We start from the raw sequence: 22,860 nt of genomic DNA on the forward strand, positions 1-22,860 counted from the left end.
CACTGATATTTGTGAACTAAACGTAGATAAATGAATATGTCCATGTCAATAAAGGTAGCGTTGAGTTGAGGTGAGTTGAGTTTGAGTTTATTTGGAACATGCATGCTTACAACATGATACATCACAATTTCCAGTTTCTCTATTCAACATGTTCGAAAAGGAGTAGGAAGAAGCAGAGCTTATATAATCCTGCCCCTTTTCCTTTACATAGCAGTTGCTAAAACTGTTGTTCACTTCCTGTTCTCAATTTATTCACAATATACTGCATAAGTAATAACAATAAAAATAAATACATACATAAATAATTCACAATATACTCCATAAATAATAACAATAAAAATAAATACATAAATAAAAAATTCACAATATACTCCATAAGTAATAACAATACAAATAAATAAATAATTCACAATATACTCCGTAAGTAATAACAATACAAATAAATAAATAATTCACAATATACTCCGTAAGTGATAACAATAAAAATAAATAAATAATTCGCAATATACTCCGTAAGTAAAAACAATAAAAATAAATACATAAATAAAAAATTCACAGTATACTCCATAAGTAATAACAATAAAAATACATAAATAATTCACAATATACTCCGTAAGTAATAACAATAAAAATACACAAATAATTCACAATATACTCCGTAAGTAATAAAAATAAAAATAAATAAATAATTCACAATATACTCCGTAAGTAATAACAATAACAATAAATAAATGATTCACAATATACTCCATAAGTAATAACAATAAAAATACATAAATAATTCACAATATACTCCGTAAGTAATAACAATAAAAATACACAAATAATTCACAATATACTCCGTAAGTAATAAAAATAAAAATAAATAAATAATTCACAATATACTCCGTAAGTAATAACAATAACAATAAATAAATGATTCACAATATACTCCATAAGTAATAACAATAAAAATACATAAATAATTCACAATATACTCCGTAAGTAATAACAATAAAAATAAATAAATAATTCACAATATACTCCATAAGTAACAACAATAAAAAGAAATAAATGATTCACAATATACTCCATAAGTAATAACAATAACAATACATCAATAATTCACAATATACTCCGTAAGTAATAACAATAAAAATAAATAAAAAATTCACAATATACTCCATAAGTAATAACAATAAAAATAAATAAATAATTCACAATATACTCCATAAGTAATAACAATAAAAATAAATAAATAAATAAATAAATAAATAATAATTGGTGAAATAAGTTATATTTCATCTATTGAGATGAGTAAGATTATCTTGAAAATGGATGGATGGATGAAATAAATTCAGAATGTTTATCATGGTTCTTCTTCTTTGTACTTTGTAAACACTTTAAATTTTGTTTAAATGGGCTATATAAATAAAGTGGATTGGATTGAATTATGGACAGCCATAAGTGTTTACATTTTGCTTTATATTTATTATTTTACTTGTTTTTTTTGTCTGGTTTTGTATTTGTTTTGTATCATCCCGTGAGGTGTATATTACTTTTTTTTTGTTCGGTTTATATTACTTTTTTTTTGTTCGGTTTGTACTTCATGAAGTTTTGGACTTGTTGTGTTTTTTTTTGTGTGTTTTTTGTTTATTTTCATTATATTTGGATGTATTTGTTTGGTTTGTATGCTATCCATTAAGTAAGACTACGTATTATGTTTATGTAGATTTTCTTCAACCTGTTCCTTCTCAGGCATTGGTGTGTAAATGTGTGTTTAGTTGCTGAGGTTTAATTGTCTATTGATCAAAGATGCACATCAATGAAGGAGTTAAATAAAAAAATGAAATGAAATGAAATGAAAGAGTTTCTTGAAGTGGATCAAATTAGTACATTGTTGGATTTCTTTGCCTAATCCATTCCATAATTTACTTCCACATACTGATATACTAAAGATTTTAAGTGTTGTACGTGCGTACAATTGTTTTAAATTGCATTTTTCTCTAAGATTATATTTCTCCTCTTTTGTTGAGAATAATTGTTGTACATTCTTGGGTAGCAGGTTATAATTTGCTTTGTGTATAATTTTAGCTGTTTGCAAATTCACTATGTCGTGGAATTTCAGTGTTTTTGATTCAATTAATCATGCCAATACTGATATCACCCTTACTGTCGATATTAGTGTCGATCGTTGGAAGCCCCGAGGCCCCGCCCACTCGCTGGTGTGAGCCTTCATCATACGATGCCTCCTCCTCCTCCTCCTCCTCCTCCACTGTTTCCATCCGGGTCTTATTTGTCAGCGGGCGGGGCCGTCATGGCGGAGAAGAGGTTGTGTGTGTTTATTGAGTGGGAAACAATGCTGCTCATTTAAAACGTTCAGAAACTCGCACTCGTTCTCTGGCAGCTAGCTTCACTCAGGACGATTTGCACATCCTACGCCCGGAAGACATGGAGCTGTCTTCGGAGGGCGAGGCGGCGGAGCACAGGTGAGTTACACGCTCGCTGCTAGGCTAGGCTAGGCTAAGCTAAGCTAAGCTAAGCTAAGCTAAGCTAAACTATATCCACTAAATAAAATTGTCAATATTTACAGGACAAGGCCCATTTTTTATTGTTCTAAAAACGAATAATAAAAATATTTCTGCGTGGAAATTGGCGTTACTTATTCGACTATATAATCAGAATCATTAAAAAAACAAGACGCTCTTCCACTTAGCTAACGCTAGCTGTCAGAATTTGACAGAATGTTGACATTTAGAAACATCTAAATTCATTCATTGATATTGTTTGTTGAATCTTGTATTCGTAGCGGGACTGAATTTACACTTTAACAACCTCTTAAGGCCCAAGCTGTTTGTTTACATGCTTTTTTTTTTTTTTTTTTTTCCCCTCATTGCTATTTGGGCTTATTGGACCCTCCCATCCATTTTCTACCGCTTGTCCCTTTTGGGGTCGCGGGGGGTGCTGGAGCCTATCTCAGCTGCATTCGGGCGGGAAGGCGGGGTACACCCTGGACAAGTCGCTACCTCACCGCAATTATTGAACCCTAATTAGAATACAAACTAAGCATCATCTTTTGATATGATGTACTTAGTCCATAAGTACACAAACGTGTACTTCATGCAAATTTTTATTTTTACACTTTTTTTCCCCAAATTCCATCCGTTATACTCTTCTGACACCAGCAGATGGCAGTATAAGTGATTGATTGATTGATTGATTGAAACTTTTATTAGTAGATTGCGCAGCACAGTACTTATTCCGTACAATTGACCACTAAATGGTAACACCCCAATAAGTTTTTCAACTTGTTTAAGTCGGGGTCCAAGTAAATCAATTCATGGTAAGTGTCCACATAAGCGGCCATAAGACCCCAATTCAGTAGTGTACACCAGTGGTCCCCAACCACCGGGCCACGGCCCGGTACCGGTCCGTGGACCGATTGGTACCAGGCCACACAAGAAATAAATAAAAAATAATAAAATAAAAAAATTTTTTTTAATTTTTTTTATTAAATCAACATAAAAAACACAATATATACATTATATATCAATATAGATCAATACAGTCTGCAGGGATACAGTCCGTAAGCACACATGAATATATTTCTTTATGACAAAAGACAACAACAAAAAAATCATAACCCCCCCAAATTTTCAAGCGTTGACCAGTCCGCGGCTACAAAAAGGTTGGGGACCACTTATGTAAACAATTTTGGGAATAAGAGCTAAAAGGTGCTGTCCACGCATGTGGCCACTAAGGCCTTTAGAGGTTTAAAGTGACTCAAGACTTTGTTTTATACCAATAAAGTGGTGTATTTTAGTGGAAAAATACTGTTTTTGTATGGTGATGGTAGGGCTGGGCGAAATGGCTGAAAACTGTATAATAAGTATATACGTTTTTTTTTATATTGGTTGATTATTGATATTTTTTTGACCAGGGGAAAAATATGTTTTTTATTTCAAATGTAACCTGCCTCTGAATAAAATCCCTTCAGCTTGAAATGGAAGAAAATGTCAACACAATCATGGAAAACATTCAATGTAAACTAAATTCTAAAATCACAATCTTAACAATAACCTCTCTAAGGTGCAAAAATAAGGATTGTGCAAGAAATGCATGATCAAGTGTAACAAAATAGTGCAAAGTGTGAAAATGTAAACAGAGACAAACCTGAAGAACAGTGTTTTGCAGATTTACTGCCAGGAAGTTACTGTGTAAGATTGAATTTGGTCTGTCATTCCTATAAACGAATGGAAATTAATTTGTTATGCAGTATTTATTATATGAATATTATTGGACTAAACTTTTATTTTATCTTATTTATTTTATTTATTCAGTCCTGCACGTTAGTTTCCATACATTCGTATAGGGAATGGACGAGGGTTGAAAAGAAAAAATGAGCGTGGTTAAGGTATGCAGCCCGTTTTGGGGAAAAAAAGACAAAAAAACATCTAAATTCATTCATTGATATTGCTTGTTGATACTTGTATTCGTAGCGGGACTGAATTTACACTTTTAAGTGACTCAAGACTTTGTTTTATACCAATAAAGTCGTGTATTTTAGTGGAAAAATACTGCTTTAGTATGGTGACGGTAGGGCTGGGCGAAATGGCTGAAAACTGTATAATAAGTATACAAGTTTTTTTTACATTGGTTGATTATTGATATTTTTTTGGCCAAGAGAAAAATGTTTTTATTTCAATGCACCCCCGCGACCCCAAAAGGGACAAGCGGTAGAAAATGGATGTATGTAACCTGTCTCTGAATAAAATCCCTTCAGCTATTACCGTATTTTTCGGAGTATAAGTCGCACCGGAGTACAAGTCGCACCTGCCGAAAATGCATAATAAAGAAGGAAAAAAACATATATAAATTGCACTGGAGCCCGGCCAAACTATGAAAAAAACTGCGACTTATAGTCCGAAAAATACGGTAGTATTGAAGTGGAAGAAAATGTCAACACAATCATGGATAACATTCTTTTAGTTTAAGTATCATCAGTAAGTATAAGTATATCACTTTTTTTGGGGGGGGAAAGTATGTGATCACTGCTGATTTATGTCTTTTAATGCCGATCCCATCCGACTATTTTATTTTTCGCGTCCCGACTGACAAGAGGCTAGCAGCTAATTATGTGCCTCTCTATACATTAATAATTAATAATAATAATCTCCATTATTGAAAATAAACTGCTTTTTTTTTAGTTCAAGTATCATTATTAAGTACCGTTATCACTGGAGAACGAGGATAAACATATCACAGCGATGAAAGCATTTTACAGCAGAAAGTAAGCCGATTTGAAGAGAAAATCAATAAGTAGATGGATATAACAGCAAGTGTTGATGTGTCAGCATTGTCACAGTCAGTACACAGCAGTAGTATCAGTATATAATCAATGCAACAGTACCACATTTTCACTATAACTTTACAAACTCTGGGAATAATCCCTTGGACACAGGAGGACTTTGAGAGCAAAAACTAAATGATGTAAATGAGTAGTAGATAATAATTGTGTAGTATTTATCATTTGCATGTAATAAAAGTGAATAATGAACTAGTTTAAATATTGTGTTGATATTGTTACACTGTCAATAGCACTCACCATAAATAAACGGAAATAATTACAATTAATACATGTTATTGGTATTGATATCGACCAATCTCACTCATGGATGATCGGAATCGGCAGCATGAAACCTTAATTGGAACATCCCTATAAATCGTGCATCCATAATAAAAAAGTATCGGCAGTACTGCTACTGTATTTAGTCATCGGGCCGATACCAAAACTTCCAGTATCGCCCAACCCTACTACAAGAGACTATACTGGTCAGGCCTGTCTTGTGTAGAATACATGTGTACACACACACACACACACACACACGCACACACACACACACACACACACACACACACACACACACACACACACACACACACACACACACACACACACACACACACACACACACACACTGGCCCAACTATAAAAAGACAGTGTTAATCTTTAACCACAGCCATCTTATTGAGCCTATACGTACAACACAACCCTTGTTCCTCTGAGACTCTTTGCGGTAGTCAGCATCTTTCTTCAAGAATATACACAACATGAAAATGACAAATTTGATGTTAGAATAGGGCTCGGCGATAAAACCATACCAATATACAGTACAGGCCAAAAGTTTGGACATACCTTCTTATTCAATGCGTTTTCTTTATTTTCATGACTATTTACATTGTAGATTGTCACTGAAGGCATCACAACTACAAGCACACCTGTTAAGTGAAAACAATTTCAGGTGCTCATCGAGAGAATGCCAAGAGTGTGCAAAACAGTAATCAAAGCAAAGGGTGGCTTTTTTGAAGGAAGTAGAATATAAAACATGTTTTCAGTTATTTCACCTTTTTTTTGTTAAGTACATAACTCCACATGTGTTCATTCATAGTTTTGATGCTTTTAGTGACAATCTACAATGAAGAAAACGCATTGAATGGGAAGGTGTGTCCAAACCTTTGGCCTGTACTGTCTATCGCGCTAGACATGTCAATATAAATAAAAAATGCGTTCCATAAAACATTTTTTTCTTCTTCGTCGCATGAAACCAAAGGTTGCGAAGCTAGGTTGGTTGCATGAACAAAGGCACTCGCTCTCTGGTAACCGAGCAACGCAGAAGGTGTTCAGTGGGCGTGACACGCAAACAGCCGATCAGGTAACGCTGTCAACTATCAAGTACGGTTGTGTCATCTTATTGACACGCGGTTGATTCTTTCTTTGCATGGAGTGAGAAGAGAAACTACAAATGAATTGTCCATAAAACAGGAAAAGTTCCCTCGACAGTATGGCAGTTTGTTTTGATTTTTCAAAAGGGACCATAATCAGACCAATGTGGTCTGTCCCTACCAAGATCGGTAATACCACACCTACTCAGTGGCCTTGTGGTTAGAGTGTCCGCCCTGAGATCGGTAGGTTGTGAGTTCAAACCCCGGCCGAGTCATACCAAAGACTATAAAAATGTGACCCATTACCTCCCTGCTTGGCACTCAGCATCAAGGGTTGGAATTGGGGGTTAAATCACCAAAAATGATTACCGGGCGTGGCACCGCTGCTGCCCACTGCTCCCCTCACCTCCCAGGGGGTGAACAAGGGGATGGGTCAAATGCAGAGGACAAATTTCACCACACCTACTGTGTGTGTGACAATCATTGGTAGTTAACCTTTAACTTAACTTAACACCACCAGAGCACATCTGTAACTTCCTGGCACTAAACCTGCAAAAAATAGTTATTTTCAGGTTTCTCTTGGTTTTTTTTGCATTTTCCCTCTTTGCACTGTTTTGTTACTTTGTTAAGCATTTCTTACAGGTTCCTTATTTTTTCACCTTTATTTTAAGAGGTATTAAGTGTTCAATGTGATTTTACAATTTAGTTTACATTGATTGTTTTCCATGGTGGGAGTGGCATTTCCATTCCTTTCTGCCCTGATAGCTAAGGGGATTATTATCAGAGGGCGGTTATATTTTAAATAAAAAAAAATTGCTTGCATTTAATATACTTTTTTTTGTGCTTTCAGTAGGTCATACATTTTTAAAATAAAAAATAGTTAAAAACAAAAAAAATCCATCGACCGATACAAGGACTGATAAAGATTTCAGCCATATTGCCCAGCCCTATGTTAGAACCACTTGCCCCCAGTGTCATAAGTCTGCATTTTGATCAAAGACAAAACTTACTGATTGTCCTCATAACATATTTTAAGACTGGCTGTTAAAGAGCAAGTCAGCTGAGCTGCATGACCAGTGTTAATTACCATCAGGTGCTCATGCCTGCAGATAAAAGACATTTCATTGTTGGTATTTTTAAACAGCCCTCATCCTGCTGACTTCAGGCAAAAGGCAGGAAGTCCTGTTCAGAAATGATCGCAATAACCTATTAATAACGATCAATGAATTAGCACATTGTTATTCATGCTTCTGCTGTTGCTGCATATTTCAGAAAGTTACTTAAACTTTGCCGTTGAGTTCACCTCATTCTTGGAAAAGATCTGACTCGACATGAGTCATAAATCCTTCCACCGCGCTGCTAATGCCAGCACTTCTCCCGCGTCCTTCCTCATTCCTCAACTTCCTGCCCCCCTCTCACGTTGTTACCCCATCACGGCAGGAGGGACCTCTGGAAGCTGTTGTCCAGCCTGAAGACCACAGTGGAGGGTCTGCTGTCCACCAACAACCCCAACGTTTGGTCCCGCTACGGCGGCCTACAGCGCCTCCACAAGGACATGAACAACATTCTCAGCCACGGCTTGAAGAACGAGCAGGTCAGAGTGCCCAAAGATAACGTTCACTGTTTCACATCACACTTTTTTTTATTTTTTTTTACTTCAAAACAATCTGCCAACTCATCTATTTCATAATTGAATATTAGTTCCCTTGCTGTTTACATCACATAGTCAATCCATTTGGTCCACTCAGACATCACAATTTCTATTTTTCACTGTTCTATATATTTTTTCTCTTATTAATAAATTACCGTATTTTCCGGACTATAGAGTGCATTGGCATATAAGCTGCAACCACTAAATTTTTGAAGAAAAAAATATTTTCCATATATTAGCCGCACTGGACTATAAGCCACATACGTTGTGAAATTAATTATTTACACAAAATTATTTTGTAGATGTTTATTTGCATATTAACGGCTGATCAAACAAAACAGAAGTTATCGCCATAGACTAGAGATGTCCGATAATGGCTTTTTTGTTGATATCCGATTGTAACCTGTATGTTACTCTAATAAAGCACTGTACAAGTACTAAGTAAAATAGTGAATGATATGTCTGGGCTAGATCAGAAGAAACTAAATTCAGCTCTAGGAATGGAGAGTAATAAAGACTGAACACAGGATTTATGTTTAAGTGGTACCAAATTATATTAAAGAATAATAGGAAAAATAACAAACAACATTAAACATGTAAATTCAAATGGCCATTCACATATACATCAATTCACACAGCGTTCAGTTATTTACAACATCAGTATACGTGATTTAGTCCTTGTTTTTTTTACCAACGATGGTATGAGCGCAACACAAATTCATAGTTCATTAAACAGGCCCCGTAAAGTCCACGTTGTGGTGGCAGTGTCCAGAGGGGTTTTAGTGAAGGGACGGGGAAAAAGGTGAAGGTTCAGGAGGACCGCAATGAACTTGTTGCGTTTTGGCAAAAAGAAGGGAAAAACAGAGGGCGGCTGCTGAGAAGCCTCCTACCAGCTCGGGGTTCGGTTGGGTGGATTCAGTTCAGGTAGTTCGGTTCCAGGCATAAAGCTTCAGACTCTAGTTCAGGGGCTCTAAGCTCGCCATCCAACCTGGCCTGTATAAAAGGGGCAGGACCAGTCAAGTTTCCAGTGCGCACACAAAAAATAAATTCAAATACTAAATACTAAATAATACCACTGTATTCAAATAGCAAAGTATATTCCTTAATATTGTACAATAAATAATTCATACATCCAATTAGAATAAATATAATAATTGTTATATCAAAATATTCATTTCTCTAAAAAGGTATCAAAATGTAAACACTGCATCCACAAATAGAGTGCTAGCAGACACAGTGGTTGACTGGACTGCTTCATAAAGTGCCTTGGATGCATAGCACTGATAACTATCAAAGCTAGTATGACAACACAAGAACAATAAGACAATTGTTGACAGTAATAACATTTCATTCATTGGGTTCAACTATATTCAGAGAAACCGGGCATATAAGTAGATGCTAACAGCTCCATTCAAAACGAATGCAGCGGCTAGGCTACACAAATGCAACTTACCAATTCCGCAGATAAATCACTCTCAAACACTCCCGCGGACGACCCACGGCTCCGGTAGTCGGCTCCTACAGTTCGACATCATTTCATTTCAGTTTAGAAGGCTGATTTAATAATTAAAGCGTAAAACCGAGTCACATACCTGCAGCAACCTCACACAGTGTGTTCCTCTCGCTCTCACCGGTAGCAGCCCACTTCCGGGTTTTATGCTGTCTGACAGCCGCGTTAAGTCACGTGACCGCGTGACGTAATGACGCACGCAAGAACAGCTTAGACGACGAAAAATAAATAGAAAGGATATTTAAATGGGGTTTTGTCACCTGGGTTACACGATATTCCGATATTGTCCAACTCTTAATTACCGATTCCGATATCAACCGATACCGATATATACAGTCGTGGAATTAACACATTATAATGCCTACTTTTGTTGTGATGCCCCGCTGGATGCATTAAACAATGTAACAAGGTTTTCCAAAATAAATCAACTCAAGTTATGGAAAAAAATGCCAACATGGCACTGCCATATTTATTATTGAAGTCACAAAGTGCATTATTTTTTTTAACATGCCTCAAAACAGCAGCTTGGAATTTGGGACATGCTCTCCCTGAGAGAGCATGAGGAGGTTGAGGTAGGTGGGGTTGGGGGGGCGGGGTTTGGGGTGGCAGGGGGTGTATATTGTAGCGTCCCGGAAGAGTTAGTGCTGCAAGGGGTTCTGGGTATTTGTTCTGTTGTGTTTATGTTGTGTTACGGTGCTGATGTTCTCCCGAAATGTGTTTGTCATTCTTGTTTGGTGTGGGTTCACAGTGTGGCGCATATTTGTAACAGCATTAAAGTTGTTTATACGGCCACCCTCTGTGTGACCTGTATGGCTGTTGACCAAGTATGCATGGCATTCACTTGTGTGTGTGAAAAGCCGTAGATACTATGTGACTGGGCCGGCACGCAAAGGCAGTGCCTTTAAGGTTTATTGGCGCTCTGTACTTCTCCCTACGTCCGTGTACCACTCCGTACAGCGGCGTTTTAAAAAGTCATACATTTTACTTTTTTAAAACCGATACCAATAATTTCCGATATTACATTTTAAAGCATTTATCGGCCGATAATATCGTCAGTCGGATATTATCGGACATCTCTAATATATACGTTGTGAAATTAGTTATTCAGACAAAATTATTTTGTAGATGTTTATTTGCAAATTAACGGCTGATCAAACAAAACAGAAGTCATCGCCATAGACCCATTAGCTGCGGAACCTAGCTAAACAGACTCAATAACTCCACGGTGAGGTTTTGGTGAATTTACTGAGGAATTTGTGAAACTGAAACAATACAATAAGAATGCCATCGTAAGTTAATTATACTAAAAACAGACACTCGTAAACGTGTTAGCATACCAGCTAATACTACGCTAGCTTGATTACGTTACGCTAACACGAACAAATATGCGAACGCTCCTACAGACGTCACAAATGGGACAGTTTAGTAAGTATGAACAATTTTAGTCATATTGTAAAACTTATAATTGTTGCTTTGGATGAAATATCCATACAAGTAGCAACGCAATGGACCGATAGAAGACAGAATGGCACTTCTACTACCGGTTGAAAGCACTAGACCGAAGGCAATACTGTAGACGTTCACTCCCCAGCACCTGCATTGAGCGAACTTGTCCAAAAGATAATGCCAGAGCACAAACAATAACACACCTTTTCAGGGTTTTAGCTTGTGTTTTTTTTTTTTTGAAAACTATTTGCATTATCACAGTTAGCGAAAAAAAATCCACAATTAAGCCGCATTGTTTTATAAGCCGCAGGGTTCATAGCATAGGAAAAAAGGAATTTACGGTATACTAAAATAATCAGTTCTGCAGTGTGTCATTATTGTAAATTCAACCTTAGAGGGAATTATTAAGTGTACAGGCAATGTATTGAGTTACATTTTAACTGTGGTATCCCGATCCAGTATTGATATCAGATATCGGGCCGATATCAACAAAAACAGCGGCTTGCGTCTAAACTTTCCGATACAAGCAGTCATGCAGCGGAATCACTTGTGTGAGTTTGTAGTATTGCCTAAACTAATGTAATGTAAGTACCCAAACAAAATAATAAGTGATTACTACTTTTTAACAGAAGTGTAGATAGTAACATGTTATAACAGAAAGCAACACTAAATCAACAAGTAAATGAATAATAGTTTTGAGAAAATAATTCGGAAGGAAATGATGCAATATGTTACTGTATACGTCAGCAGCTAAATTAGGAGCCATTGTAACCCGTTTTTAAATGCTTATGTTATCATTTACATACTACATAATATATGGTGATATACAGGTATCACAGGAAGCAGCAATATGTATCGCGATATATGTTTTTGGCTATTCCTATTTCACCACTGAAATCACGGTTTGATTTTTGACCCAATCAACTTCACTGTATTGAACTTTTTGCTGCATCTCAAAGACAAAACAAGGAAGTAAAGTAGTGATGCTCCTTCCTTTTTAAATTGTCTTTTTTTTAAGTTTAGAAGATCATAGCACACCAATCAGAGAACACTATCCCAGTATCCGCCCTGGGACTCAGGCGCTATACTGTATGCGAGACAGGACCGCAATTTATCTCCATCCTTCATTTAGCATAGTTGGCCAGGGATGCATAAAAAGGGTCAGCTAATACTCCCTTTTTCATTTTAAGATTAGATCAATATTTGCTGGTAAAACAAAGCAAAGTGACCATCTTATGTGCCAAAGTAAACATTAGTGACATGAACATGTCTAACTACATTTAACTAACTGAAAACCAAGATTGTGTGCTTGCTTAATTTCAAGATGTTTTTACTATCCTTTTTAAAAGCTTTTTTTTTTTTGTTTGAAATCGCAGGTGTACTACAAGCAGAGAGATTACTGGCCGTTTGTGTGGTTTGTCCGTGGCATCAGACCTCACCTCGCCTCACATGTGGAACAGGTACTGTCAGGTTCAAACACTGATGACATCTATTAAACAAGACAAGAAGAGACAGAATTTAATTTAGCTCAATGAGGACAAACGTGTAGACACTGTACCCTTGGACAGTGTCTCAACACGCTCTGGCGAAAGATTGTACGCCTCCTCTTTTATTTGGACTTTCCCTGATTACATAACAACAGCTGTTTCTAAGGGACGGGGGTCGTAAACAGCCATAATCTTTGATTACAACAGTTGAAAGAAAAGGTCGTAAAACAGTTCACAGAAAAGGTCGCCTGGAGGGGAGTCTGGTCCCTCTTCTTCTTCGCTTTTGTAGTTCTTGGGTCAAGACAAAATCTTTCTGTGGATTACAATACATGAAAGAAACAGAACACCTTCATGTTGCTTCCCATCCTACACAGAGGAGTTGTACAAGCCTTTTGCTTGGTAGGATTGAAGACAGCTTTTGTCTGCTTGCCGGGAACTCCTTGAAACACAAAGTTTTGTGATAACTTAGATACAATTATTCTGACAGGTACAGTCTCAACGCACTCTTTGTTCTCCATGTTGAGGCCATGTTCCTCACCTTCTTTTCCTGGTCTGTCCATAGTTCAGTCAACTGGAGCCGGTAGTCAACAGCAGGGTGCTAAGCGGCGGCGAGAGCTACAAGGCCGAACGCTGGTTGCTCCACAGCTTGCAGGTGCACATGCTGTCAGCGCAGCTCAAACCTCTACTCCGGCACGTGACGCACACAAGAAAATACTACAACGGTAAGCGGGTCATCAGCCTTTCATGCTGTTTTTACTGTCACTTTCTTGAGGTTGTTCCTTCATTCATCCTGCGATTTTTTTTCAGATGAGGCCTTCCTGCTCAGTGAGCCACACGTCACTGCCATGTTCCAGTGTCTGGAAGCTGTGGAGCAGAATAATCCCAAACTGCTGGCTCAGATAGACGCAGTCGGGGTGGGTGTCTCTCATGTGCAAGCTTTTAGAACACCATGCAGACATTTATAAAACAATGAAAAGACGAGGGATGTTTCAATGAGGGTTTTATGCCCCTTATTCCATTACCCATCATCCAGGAGTATTTCCATGTATATATGGTGAGAGCTATTGACAGTGTGTCAATATTTAAACTAATCCTTATTCTCTTTTATCACATACAATTGTTTGATCAAAACAAAGTCAACAGTACTATTACTCATTCATGTGAATCATTTTGTTTTTGACCTCAAAGTCCTCCTGAGTCCAGGGAATTATTCCCTGAATTTGTACACATTAACAAAAAAAATGCCTTTGAGAAAATATCACATTGATCAGTCTAGTATCGCTCGTATACTGATACTACCTTTAATATTGACGCCACATCTTTATGGATGGACTCGACCTCCTCTCACGTGGCGTCTACTGACTTTGACAATGCTGTCACACCAACAGTTGTATTATCCTCTCTCGAGAACAGGGGTGTCCAAAGTGTGGCCCCAGAGGCCCTTTGAGGCACGCGCCTTGAGATTTTTTTGACCTGCCAACAGTAAAAATGAGCGATGTCCGATAATATCGGACTGCCGATAAATGCTTTAAAATGTAATATCGGAAATTATCGGTATCGGGTTTCAAAATTATCGGTATCGGTTTCAAAAAGTAAAATTTATGTATTTTTAAAATGCGGCTGTGTACACGGACGTTGGGAGAAGAACAGAGCGCCAATAAACCTTAAAGGCACTGCCTTTACGTGCCGGCCCAGTCACATAATAGCTACGGCTTTTCACACACACAAGTGAATGCAATGCATACTTGGTCATAAGCCATACAGGTCACACTGAGGGTGGACGTATAAACAACTTTTACACTGTTACAAATATGCGCCGCACTGTGAACCCACACCAAACAAGAATGACAAAAACATTTCTGGAGAACATCCGCACCGTAACACAACATAAACACAACAGAACAAATACCCAGAACCCCTTGCAGCACTAACTCTTCCGGGACGCTACAATATACACCCCCCGCTACCCTCATCTCAACCCCCCAAATTCCAAGCTGCTGTTTTGAGGCATGTTAAAAAAAATAATGCACTTTGTGACTTCAATAATAAATATGGCAGTGCCATGTTGGCATTTTTTTCCATAACTTGAGTTGATTTATTTTGGAAAACCTTGTTACATTGTTTAATGCTTCCAGCGGGGCATCACAACAAAATTAGGCATAATTATGTGTTAATTCCACGACTGTATATATTGGTATCGGTTGATATCGGAATCGGTAATTAAGAGTTGGACAATATCGGAATATCGAATATCGGCAAAAAGGCCATTATTAGACATCTCTAGTAAAAATGTAGGAAGAGCAAAAGGCACAATGTAAAAAGAAGAAAAATTAAACGGGTTAGCTGCTATGTTGATAATAAAACTAATAATAACACACCTTTTCATGTATAACACAAAGTTTTGTCTTTGTCTGTTTTTAGCGGTTTTTTTTTCTAAATTAAAAAACATCAAAATGGGCCCCACACTTTTCAGTATGCGGCCCTTAGTGGGAAAAGTTTGGACACTTCTGCTCTCGACTCATACTGATCTACTTGACGGCGTGGCGCGGTTGGAAGAGTGGCCGTGCCAGCAATCTGAGGGTTCCTGGTTCGATCCCCACCTTCTACCAACCTCGGCACATCCGTTGTGTCCTTGAGCAAGACACTTCACCCTTGCTTCTGATGGGTTGTGGTTAAGGCCTTGCATGGCACCTCCTGCCGTGAATGTGGAAATAGTGTCAAAGCGCCTTGAGTACCTTGAAGGTAGAAAAGCGCTATACAAGTATAACCCATTTACCATTTACTTGTTCATTTCCTGTAAATATCTGCTTATTGTTTTGCTGTAACAAGCTTCCTTCTACGTTTTATCAGCACTTTTGCCTCAGCCTCCAGTGATAATGACACCTAAGAAACTAGAAAATGCAGTTTATTCTCTTTGATGAAGGCGATTATTATCAATTTAGAATGGAGACACATAATTAGCTACTGGCCGCTTGTCATTTGGGGGACCAAAAATAAAGAGTGTCAGTCAAACGAGATTGGTATTTGTGATCAAAGACATAAATCGGTAATGACCGGTCACATACTTTTTCACAAAAATCGTCTGATAAATGCGTAGAAACGACCGCCTATCATCTTTGCTCCCTTCACCCTGCAGCTGTCCCCTCTGAAGACTCTGCCGTGCCTCGGCCTGTTAAAGAGCCAGAGCCTGTGTGTGTTGCCGGGGGCTGGCGGGGCATGGAGAACTGCCGACACTGCACCGACTGGAGAGTTTCTAAACCGGAGGCTCACCACTTCACACTGCTCCCTCCGAGATGTGGCTGCTACAGCCACCTATGGGAACATGACAGCAGTTGGCTCCCCAAACAGCAACAGCACAAGTAAGGAACGTTTGATAACTTAAAAACCTTCTTTCTAGGCAACAGTTTGAGACAGTAATCCATGCCTTTATCACATCTCGGCTGGATTACTGTAACTATTTGTATTTTGGAATTAGTCAATCCTCCCTCTCACGTCTGCAGCTGGTCCAAAATGCAGCTGCCGGACTTTTAACTAACACAAGAAAAAGAGAGCACATTACTCCTGTTTTAGCCTCCCTCCACTGGCTGCCTGTGTCTTTTAGGGTCCATTTAAAAATGATCTTACTCGTTTTTAAATCCTTACGTGGTTTTGCCCCACCTTAACTCTCTGAGCTGCTCCACCTCTATGCCCCCATCCGGTCCCTCAGGTCAGCTGATCAGCTGCTCCTGGAGGTACCCAAATCAAGCTTAGAGGGGACAGAGCCTTCTCTGTTGTGGGTCCCAAACTCTGGAACAATCTCCCTCTCCATGTGAGACAGGCCCCTTCTTTGGCTACTTTTAAGACCCTTCTTAAAACCCATTTTTCATTCACTGGCTTTGAACCCAGCATGAGACTTTAAACTGTTTTTAACTTTTTAAACTGTTTTTATCTAACAAATTGTTCTTAAGATAATTTGTATTTGCTTTTTCAATGTGTATTTTACCTCTGTTTTAAATGTTATTTTTTAGTCTGTCCTTTGCCTGTATTTCTTTGGTGTACAGCCCTTTGTTCTTCAACTGTGGTTGTTTTTAAAGGGCTTTATAAATAAAGTTGGTATGGTAACTGAATAGGCGGGCGGTGTATAATAATAACAGTTTGACTGGGAAATACTGGAGGGCAGTATTTTTCACCAAGAAAATAGTCTGAAAAAGATTCTAAAGAATTATAAATACAAATCTATAAGCGACACTAAATGACAACGCAAGTCAGAGCTTTTCTTCCGATTGTTTTTAAAGGGCTTTATGAATAAAGTTGGTATGGTATGGTAACTGAATAGGTGGGCAGTGTATATTAATAACAGTTTGATTCGGAAATACTGAGGGGCAGTATTTTTCACCAAGAAAATAGTCTGAAAAACATTCTAAAGAATTATAAATGCAAATCTATAAGCGACACTAGATGACAATGCAAGTCGGAGCTTTTCTTCCGGTTGTTTTTAAAGGGCTTTATAAATAAAGTTGGTATGGTATTGTAACTGAATAGACTGGCAGTGTATAATAATAATAACAGTTTGACTGGGAAATACTGTAGGGCATTATTTTTCACCAAAAAAATAGTCTGAAAAAGATTCTAAAGAATTATGAATGCAAATCTATAGGTGACACTAAATGACAACGCAAGTCGGAGCTTTTCTTCCGGTCACGCATATACAAACCTCTGATTAGGAAAGATGAGAGTAGCTGAAAAATAGAGCAAGTTAGTGAAAAGGTTGAATATGATGTGCTATTTTAAGATAATGGTGAATAGTCGAACCTGGGATTCAGGAGGAACAGTGTGGTTTTCGTCCTGGTCGTGGAACTGTGGACCAGCTCTATACTCTCGGCAGGGTCCTTGAGGGTGCATGGGAGTTTGCCCAACCAGTCTACATGTGCTTTGTGGACTTGGAGAAGGCATTCGACCGTGTACCCCGGGAAGTCCTGTGGGGAGTGCTCAGAGAGTATGGAGTAACGGACTGTCTTATTGTGGCGGTTCGCTCCCTGTATAATCGGTGTCAGAGCTTGGTCCGCATTGCCGGCAGTAAGTCGGACACGTTTCCAGTGAGGGTTGGACTCCGCCAGGGCTGCCCTTTGTCACCGATTCTGTTCATAACCTTTATGGACAGAATTTCTAGACGCAGTCAGGGCGTTGAGGGTATCTGGTTTGGTGGCTGCAGGATTAGGTCTCTGCTTTTTGCAGATGATGTGGTCCTGATGGCTTCATCTGGCCAAGATCTTCAGCTCTCACTGGATCGGTTCGCAGCCGAGTGTGAAGCGACTGGGATGAGAATCAGCACCTCCAAATCCGAATCCATGGTTCTCGCCCGGAAAAGGGTGGAGTGCCATCTCCGGGTTGGGGAGGAGATCTTGCCCCAAGTGGAGGAGTTCAAGTACCTCGGAGTCTTGTTCACGAGTGAGGGAAGAGTGGATCGTGAGATCGACAGGCGGATCGGTGCGGCATCTTCAGTAATGCGGACGCTGTATCGATCCGTTGTGGTGAAGAAGGAGCTGAGCCAGAAGGCAAAGCTCTCGATTTACCGGTCGATCTACGTTCCCATCCTCACCTATGGTCATGAGCTTTGGGTCATGACCGAAAGGACAAGATCACGGGTACAAGCGGCCGAAATGAGTTTCCTCCGCCGGGTGGCGGGGCTCTCCCTTAGAGATAGGGTGAGAAGCTCTGCCATCCGGGGGGAGCTCAAAGTAAAGCCGCTGCTCCTCCATATCGAGAGGAGCCAGATGAGGTGGTTCGGGCATCTGGTCAGGATGCCACCCGAACGCCTCCCTCGGGAGGTGTTTCGGGCACGTCCGACCGGTAGGAGGCCACGGGGAAGACCCAGGACACGTTGGGAAGACTATGTCTCCCGGCTGGCCTGGGAACGCCTCAGGATCCACCGGGAGGAGCTGGACGAAGTGGCTGGGGAGAGGGAAGTCTGGGCTTCCCTGCTTAGGCTGCTGCCCCCGCGACCCGACCTCGGATAAGCGGAAGAAGATGGATGGATGGATGGATGGTGAACAATGAAGCAGCTAAGAAATGTGATAGCTTTTTTTAGGGATGCTTCGATCCAATACAGCCAAAAACAAGTATTGGATTACATCCTGCATCTAAAAGCGGTCCGATACAAGCAGAGCTGGGCAGCAAGTTAACATCTAAATGTCTTCCAATAAACACAACGGTGGTCTTTTCTTGTATTTTAGTAAATTGACAAAAGGTAAACATGTCAAGCTATAGGCTTATAGCAGCTACACAACAGCTAAGCACACAATAGCGCACAAGCTAGACATGCGTAAAAAGTGTCCTTAATTGAACAACATTATAAAGTCTAAAACGTAGCGCCTATCAAATAATTAAAGTTGCCTATTTTTACCCGTACAAAGTATCCAGCAGTAACAAACGTCTCTGCATCATTGAACTTACTGCACCATTAGCTTAGCTTCATGAGTTATTCACTAGGTATTACCACTCCACATCAGCTTAAAGACCGCGTATGTCCGTTCCAGACTGTTAGTATTGAATAGGTTAGTATTTATCATACATACAAATGTTCTCTGTTTTACTAATTGTTAAGGATTTGCTGCTAAATGCTGGTTGTTGTGTTCCATACAGAGAGCATCATTGTAGGACAATGAATAATACACAGTGTGTGTAAGAATAGACTGATGAGCCATAACAAGACTGCTTGTTATTAATGAAGGTAGAATGTGGGGATTCTCATCATTTCGGTCCTGTCATTAAACAGAAATTACTTTGTACTGTTGCAGATTCTACCTCACCAGCCAGCAGTCTGGGCGCTCCCTGGGTGAGCATGACCAAGCCGGAGGAAAGCGAACGGGGCGTGACGCCCCCTCCTGGACACGCATCCATACCCTCCATCTCGCTTTCCGAGTGTCCCTCGCTTCCCTCCCCTCAGCCTGACACGGGCGATTCAGGCGACTGTGATTATGACGAAGGTCCGGAGTACCTGGCCATCGGTAACCTGGGGCAACGCAGTCGCCGCAGCACCCAGAGCTCCACGCCGAGCAGCGAGCCCGGAGAGAGCAAGGGCCGTACCACTCTAGGAGGTTCCCAAGCCCTGGCTGCGCCCAGGCGCTCCTCTTTTTCGGAGGGCCAGAGAGAGCCGAGCCGAGGCTCTCGGGGACACACGCGTTCTTTTTCTGACACAGGCCTTACCCAAAAACTCAGGAAAGGTACGTTGATTTTTGAAGGGATAATAGGTTTCTTTGGATTGTCGATATAGCCTAAAACATATATCACAGCCTCCTGCGATAACGATATAAATCACGATATATATAATTTGGTATGTAAATGATAATAGAACCATTTCAAAATGGGTTACAAAGACTTAATTTAGCTGCTGACGTATTTTTTTTAAATCAAAACTATTGGTAAATTGATTTTACTTTTATTATTATTCTACTTGTTAATGTACTGTTAATAGTTGGTTACTTTCTGTTGTAACGTGTCTATTTACACTCCAGTTAAAATGTAATAAGTACCGTATTTTTCGGACTATAAGTCGCAGTTTTTTTCATAGTTTGGCCGGGCTCCAGTGCGACTTATATATGTTTTTTTCCTTTTTTATTATGCATTTTCGGCAGGTGCGACTTATACTCCGAAAAATACGGTACTTATTCATCTGTTGTTTGGCTACTTTACATTAGTTTTGGGGCACACTTCAAAATTGCGTACCGATCCAATGCCAAGTAGTTACAGGGGCAGCATTGGTCATATCAATGCTAGCTTGATACTCCAATTTTTTAAGACCAATGAAGGATTACATTTTTGATCACAGTTATAATCAAACAAAACACGGGATGGTGGTATAACAATATCAATTAAATATTTAAGTTATGTTTTACTATTGGCTGTGATTTACAACCTTCGTTTCCATACGAGTTGGGAAATTGTGTTAGATGTAAATATAAACGTAATACAATGATTTGCAAATCCTTTTCAACCCATATTCAATTGAATGCACTACAAAGACAAGATATTTGATGTTCAAACTCATAAACTTAATTTTTTTTTTGGGAAATAATTAACTTAGAATCTCATGGCTGCAACACGTGCCAAAGTAGTTGGGAAAGGGCATGTTTACCACTGTGTTACATCACCTTTTCTTTTAACAACACTCTATAAACGATTGGGAACTGAGGAAACTAATTGTTGAAGCTTTGAAAGTGGAATTCTTTCCCATTCTTGTTTTATGTAGAGCTTCTGTCGTTCAACAGTCCGGGGTCTCCGCTGTCGTATTTTACGCTTCATAATGCGCCACACATTTTTGATGGGAGACAGGTCTGGACTGCAGGCAGGCCAGGAAAGTATCCGCACTCTTTTTTTTACAAAGCCACGCTGTTGTAACACGTGCTGAATGTGGCTTGGCATTATCTTGCTGAAATAAGCAGGGGCGTCCATGAAAAAGACGGCGCTTAGATGGCAGCATATGTTGTTCCAAAACCTGTATGTACATTTCAGCATTAATGGTGCCTTCACAGATGTGTAAGTTACCCATGCCTTGGGCACTAATGCACCCCCATACCATCACAGATGCTGGCTTTTCAACTTTGCGTCGATAACAGTCTGTATGGTTCGCTTCCCCTTTGGTCCAGATGACACGATGTCGAATATTTCCAAAAACGATTTGAAATGTGGACTCGTCAGACCACAGAACACTAGCGACGAACTGTATTTAGTGACAGTGGTTTTCTGAAGTGTTCCTGAGCCTATGTGGCGATATCCTTTTAGAGATTGATGTCGGTTTTTGATACAGTGCCGTCTGAGGGATCGAAGGTCACGGTCATTCAATGTTGGTTTCGGACCATGTCGCTTACGTGGAGTGATTTCTCTAGATTCTCTGAACCTTTTGATGATATTATGGATCGTAGATGTTGAAATCCCTAAATTTCTTGCAATTGCACTTTGAGAAACGTTGTTCTTAAACTGTTTGAATATTTGCTCACGCAGTTGTGGACAAAGGGGTGTACCTCGCCCCATCCTTTCTTGTGAAAGACTGAGCATTTTTTGGGAAGCTGTTTTTATACCCAATCATGGCACCCACCTGTTCCCAATTAGCCTGCACACCTGTGGGATGTTCCAAATAAGTGTTTGATGAGCATTCCTCAACTTTATCAGTATTTATTGCCACCTTTCCCAACTTCTTTGTCACGTGTTGCTGGCATCAGATTCTAAAGTTAATGATTATTTGCAAAAAAAAAAAAAGTTTATCGGTTTGAACATCATATATGTTGTCTGTGTACTGAATATGGGTTGAAAAATGATTTGCAAATCATTGTATTCCGTTTATATTTACATCTAACACAATTTCCCAACTCATATGGAAACGGGGTTTGTAAATAATTTGGTCTTTGCTCTTAAAACCCTCCTACGTGCAGAGACTTATTTCCTTTTAAACAATAACAAAAGATGTGTGACGGGGTGGCTCGGATGGTAATGCGGCCGTGCCAGCAACTTGAGGGGTCCAGGTTCGATCCCAGCTTCCGCCATCCTAGTCACGTCCGTTGTGTCCTTGAGCGAGACCCTTCACCCTTGCTCCTGATGGGTCGGGGTTAGGGCCTTCCATGGCAGTTCCCCCCCTCAGTGTGTGAATGTGGAAATAGTGTCAAAGTGCTTCAAGTACGTTGAAGGTAGAAAAGCGCTATAAAAGTATAATCCATTTAAGTATTTTAAAGTTAAGAAATTGCTCTAACCACTGTTGTATCGACCATATGCTCAGTCTATACTTGGTATCGTTACTTTAGATATTTATCTATCTATCCGCTTACTTTTTGTTTACTTTCAAGAGCTTTGGCATATAATGGTTAGCGGTTAGCTTATCTTCCTACGGTGTGTAGTGTAGCATATTTAGCTATTTCCTTATCCTCCACGGATAATACTTATCAGAAATGTTGTTTACTTGCCACCATGAAGGCACTGTTCAAGGACGTTTGCCCCCAGCTCGCGAGCAAGAATGCTACAGTGCGTTGAGGTCACTTTCACATGCTTGTTGCGGTCAAATTTGCAGACACAGCTAGAACGTGGCATTAACATGC

General features: G+C 39.4%; 1 protein-coding gene across 5 annotated transcripts in view; it reads left to right on the top strand.

Annotated features, from left to right (window-relative positions):
- Positions 1–2,270: 2,270 nt before the first annotated feature.
- rubcn (rubicon autophagy regulator) overlaps positions 2,271–22,860 on the top strand; it is a 46,461-nt gene continuing 25,871 nt past the window's right edge. For all 5 annotated transcript variants that reach the window (XR_009816880.1, XM_061976039.1, XM_061976041.1 and 2 more), the window contains exons 1-7: positions 2,271–2,468; positions 8,143–8,296; positions 12,686–12,769; positions 13,359–13,518; positions 13,604–13,710; positions 15,933–16,155; positions 19,573–19,998. Coding sequence is in view for 4 of the 5 variants with exons in the window: in XM_061976039.1 (XP_061832023.1) it covers positions 2,431–2,468; positions 8,143–8,296; positions 12,686–12,769; positions 13,359–13,518; positions 13,604–13,710; positions 15,933–16,155; positions 19,573–19,998 (1,192 nt within the window). In the remaining variant the exon portion in view is untranslated. The remainder of the gene's footprint in view (positions 2,469–8,142; positions 8,297–12,685; positions 12,770–13,358; positions 13,519–13,603; positions 13,711–15,932; positions 16,156–19,572; positions 19,999–22,860) is intronic.

Source organism: Nerophis lumbriciformis, linkage group LG14 (genome assembly GCF_033978685.3).
Source record: "Nerophis lumbriciformis linkage group LG14, RoL_Nlum_v2.1, whole genome shotgun sequence".
In the NCBI taxonomy this organism is placed as follows: domain Eukaryota; kingdom Metazoa; phylum Chordata; class Actinopteri; order Syngnathiformes; family Syngnathidae; genus Nerophis; species Nerophis lumbriciformis.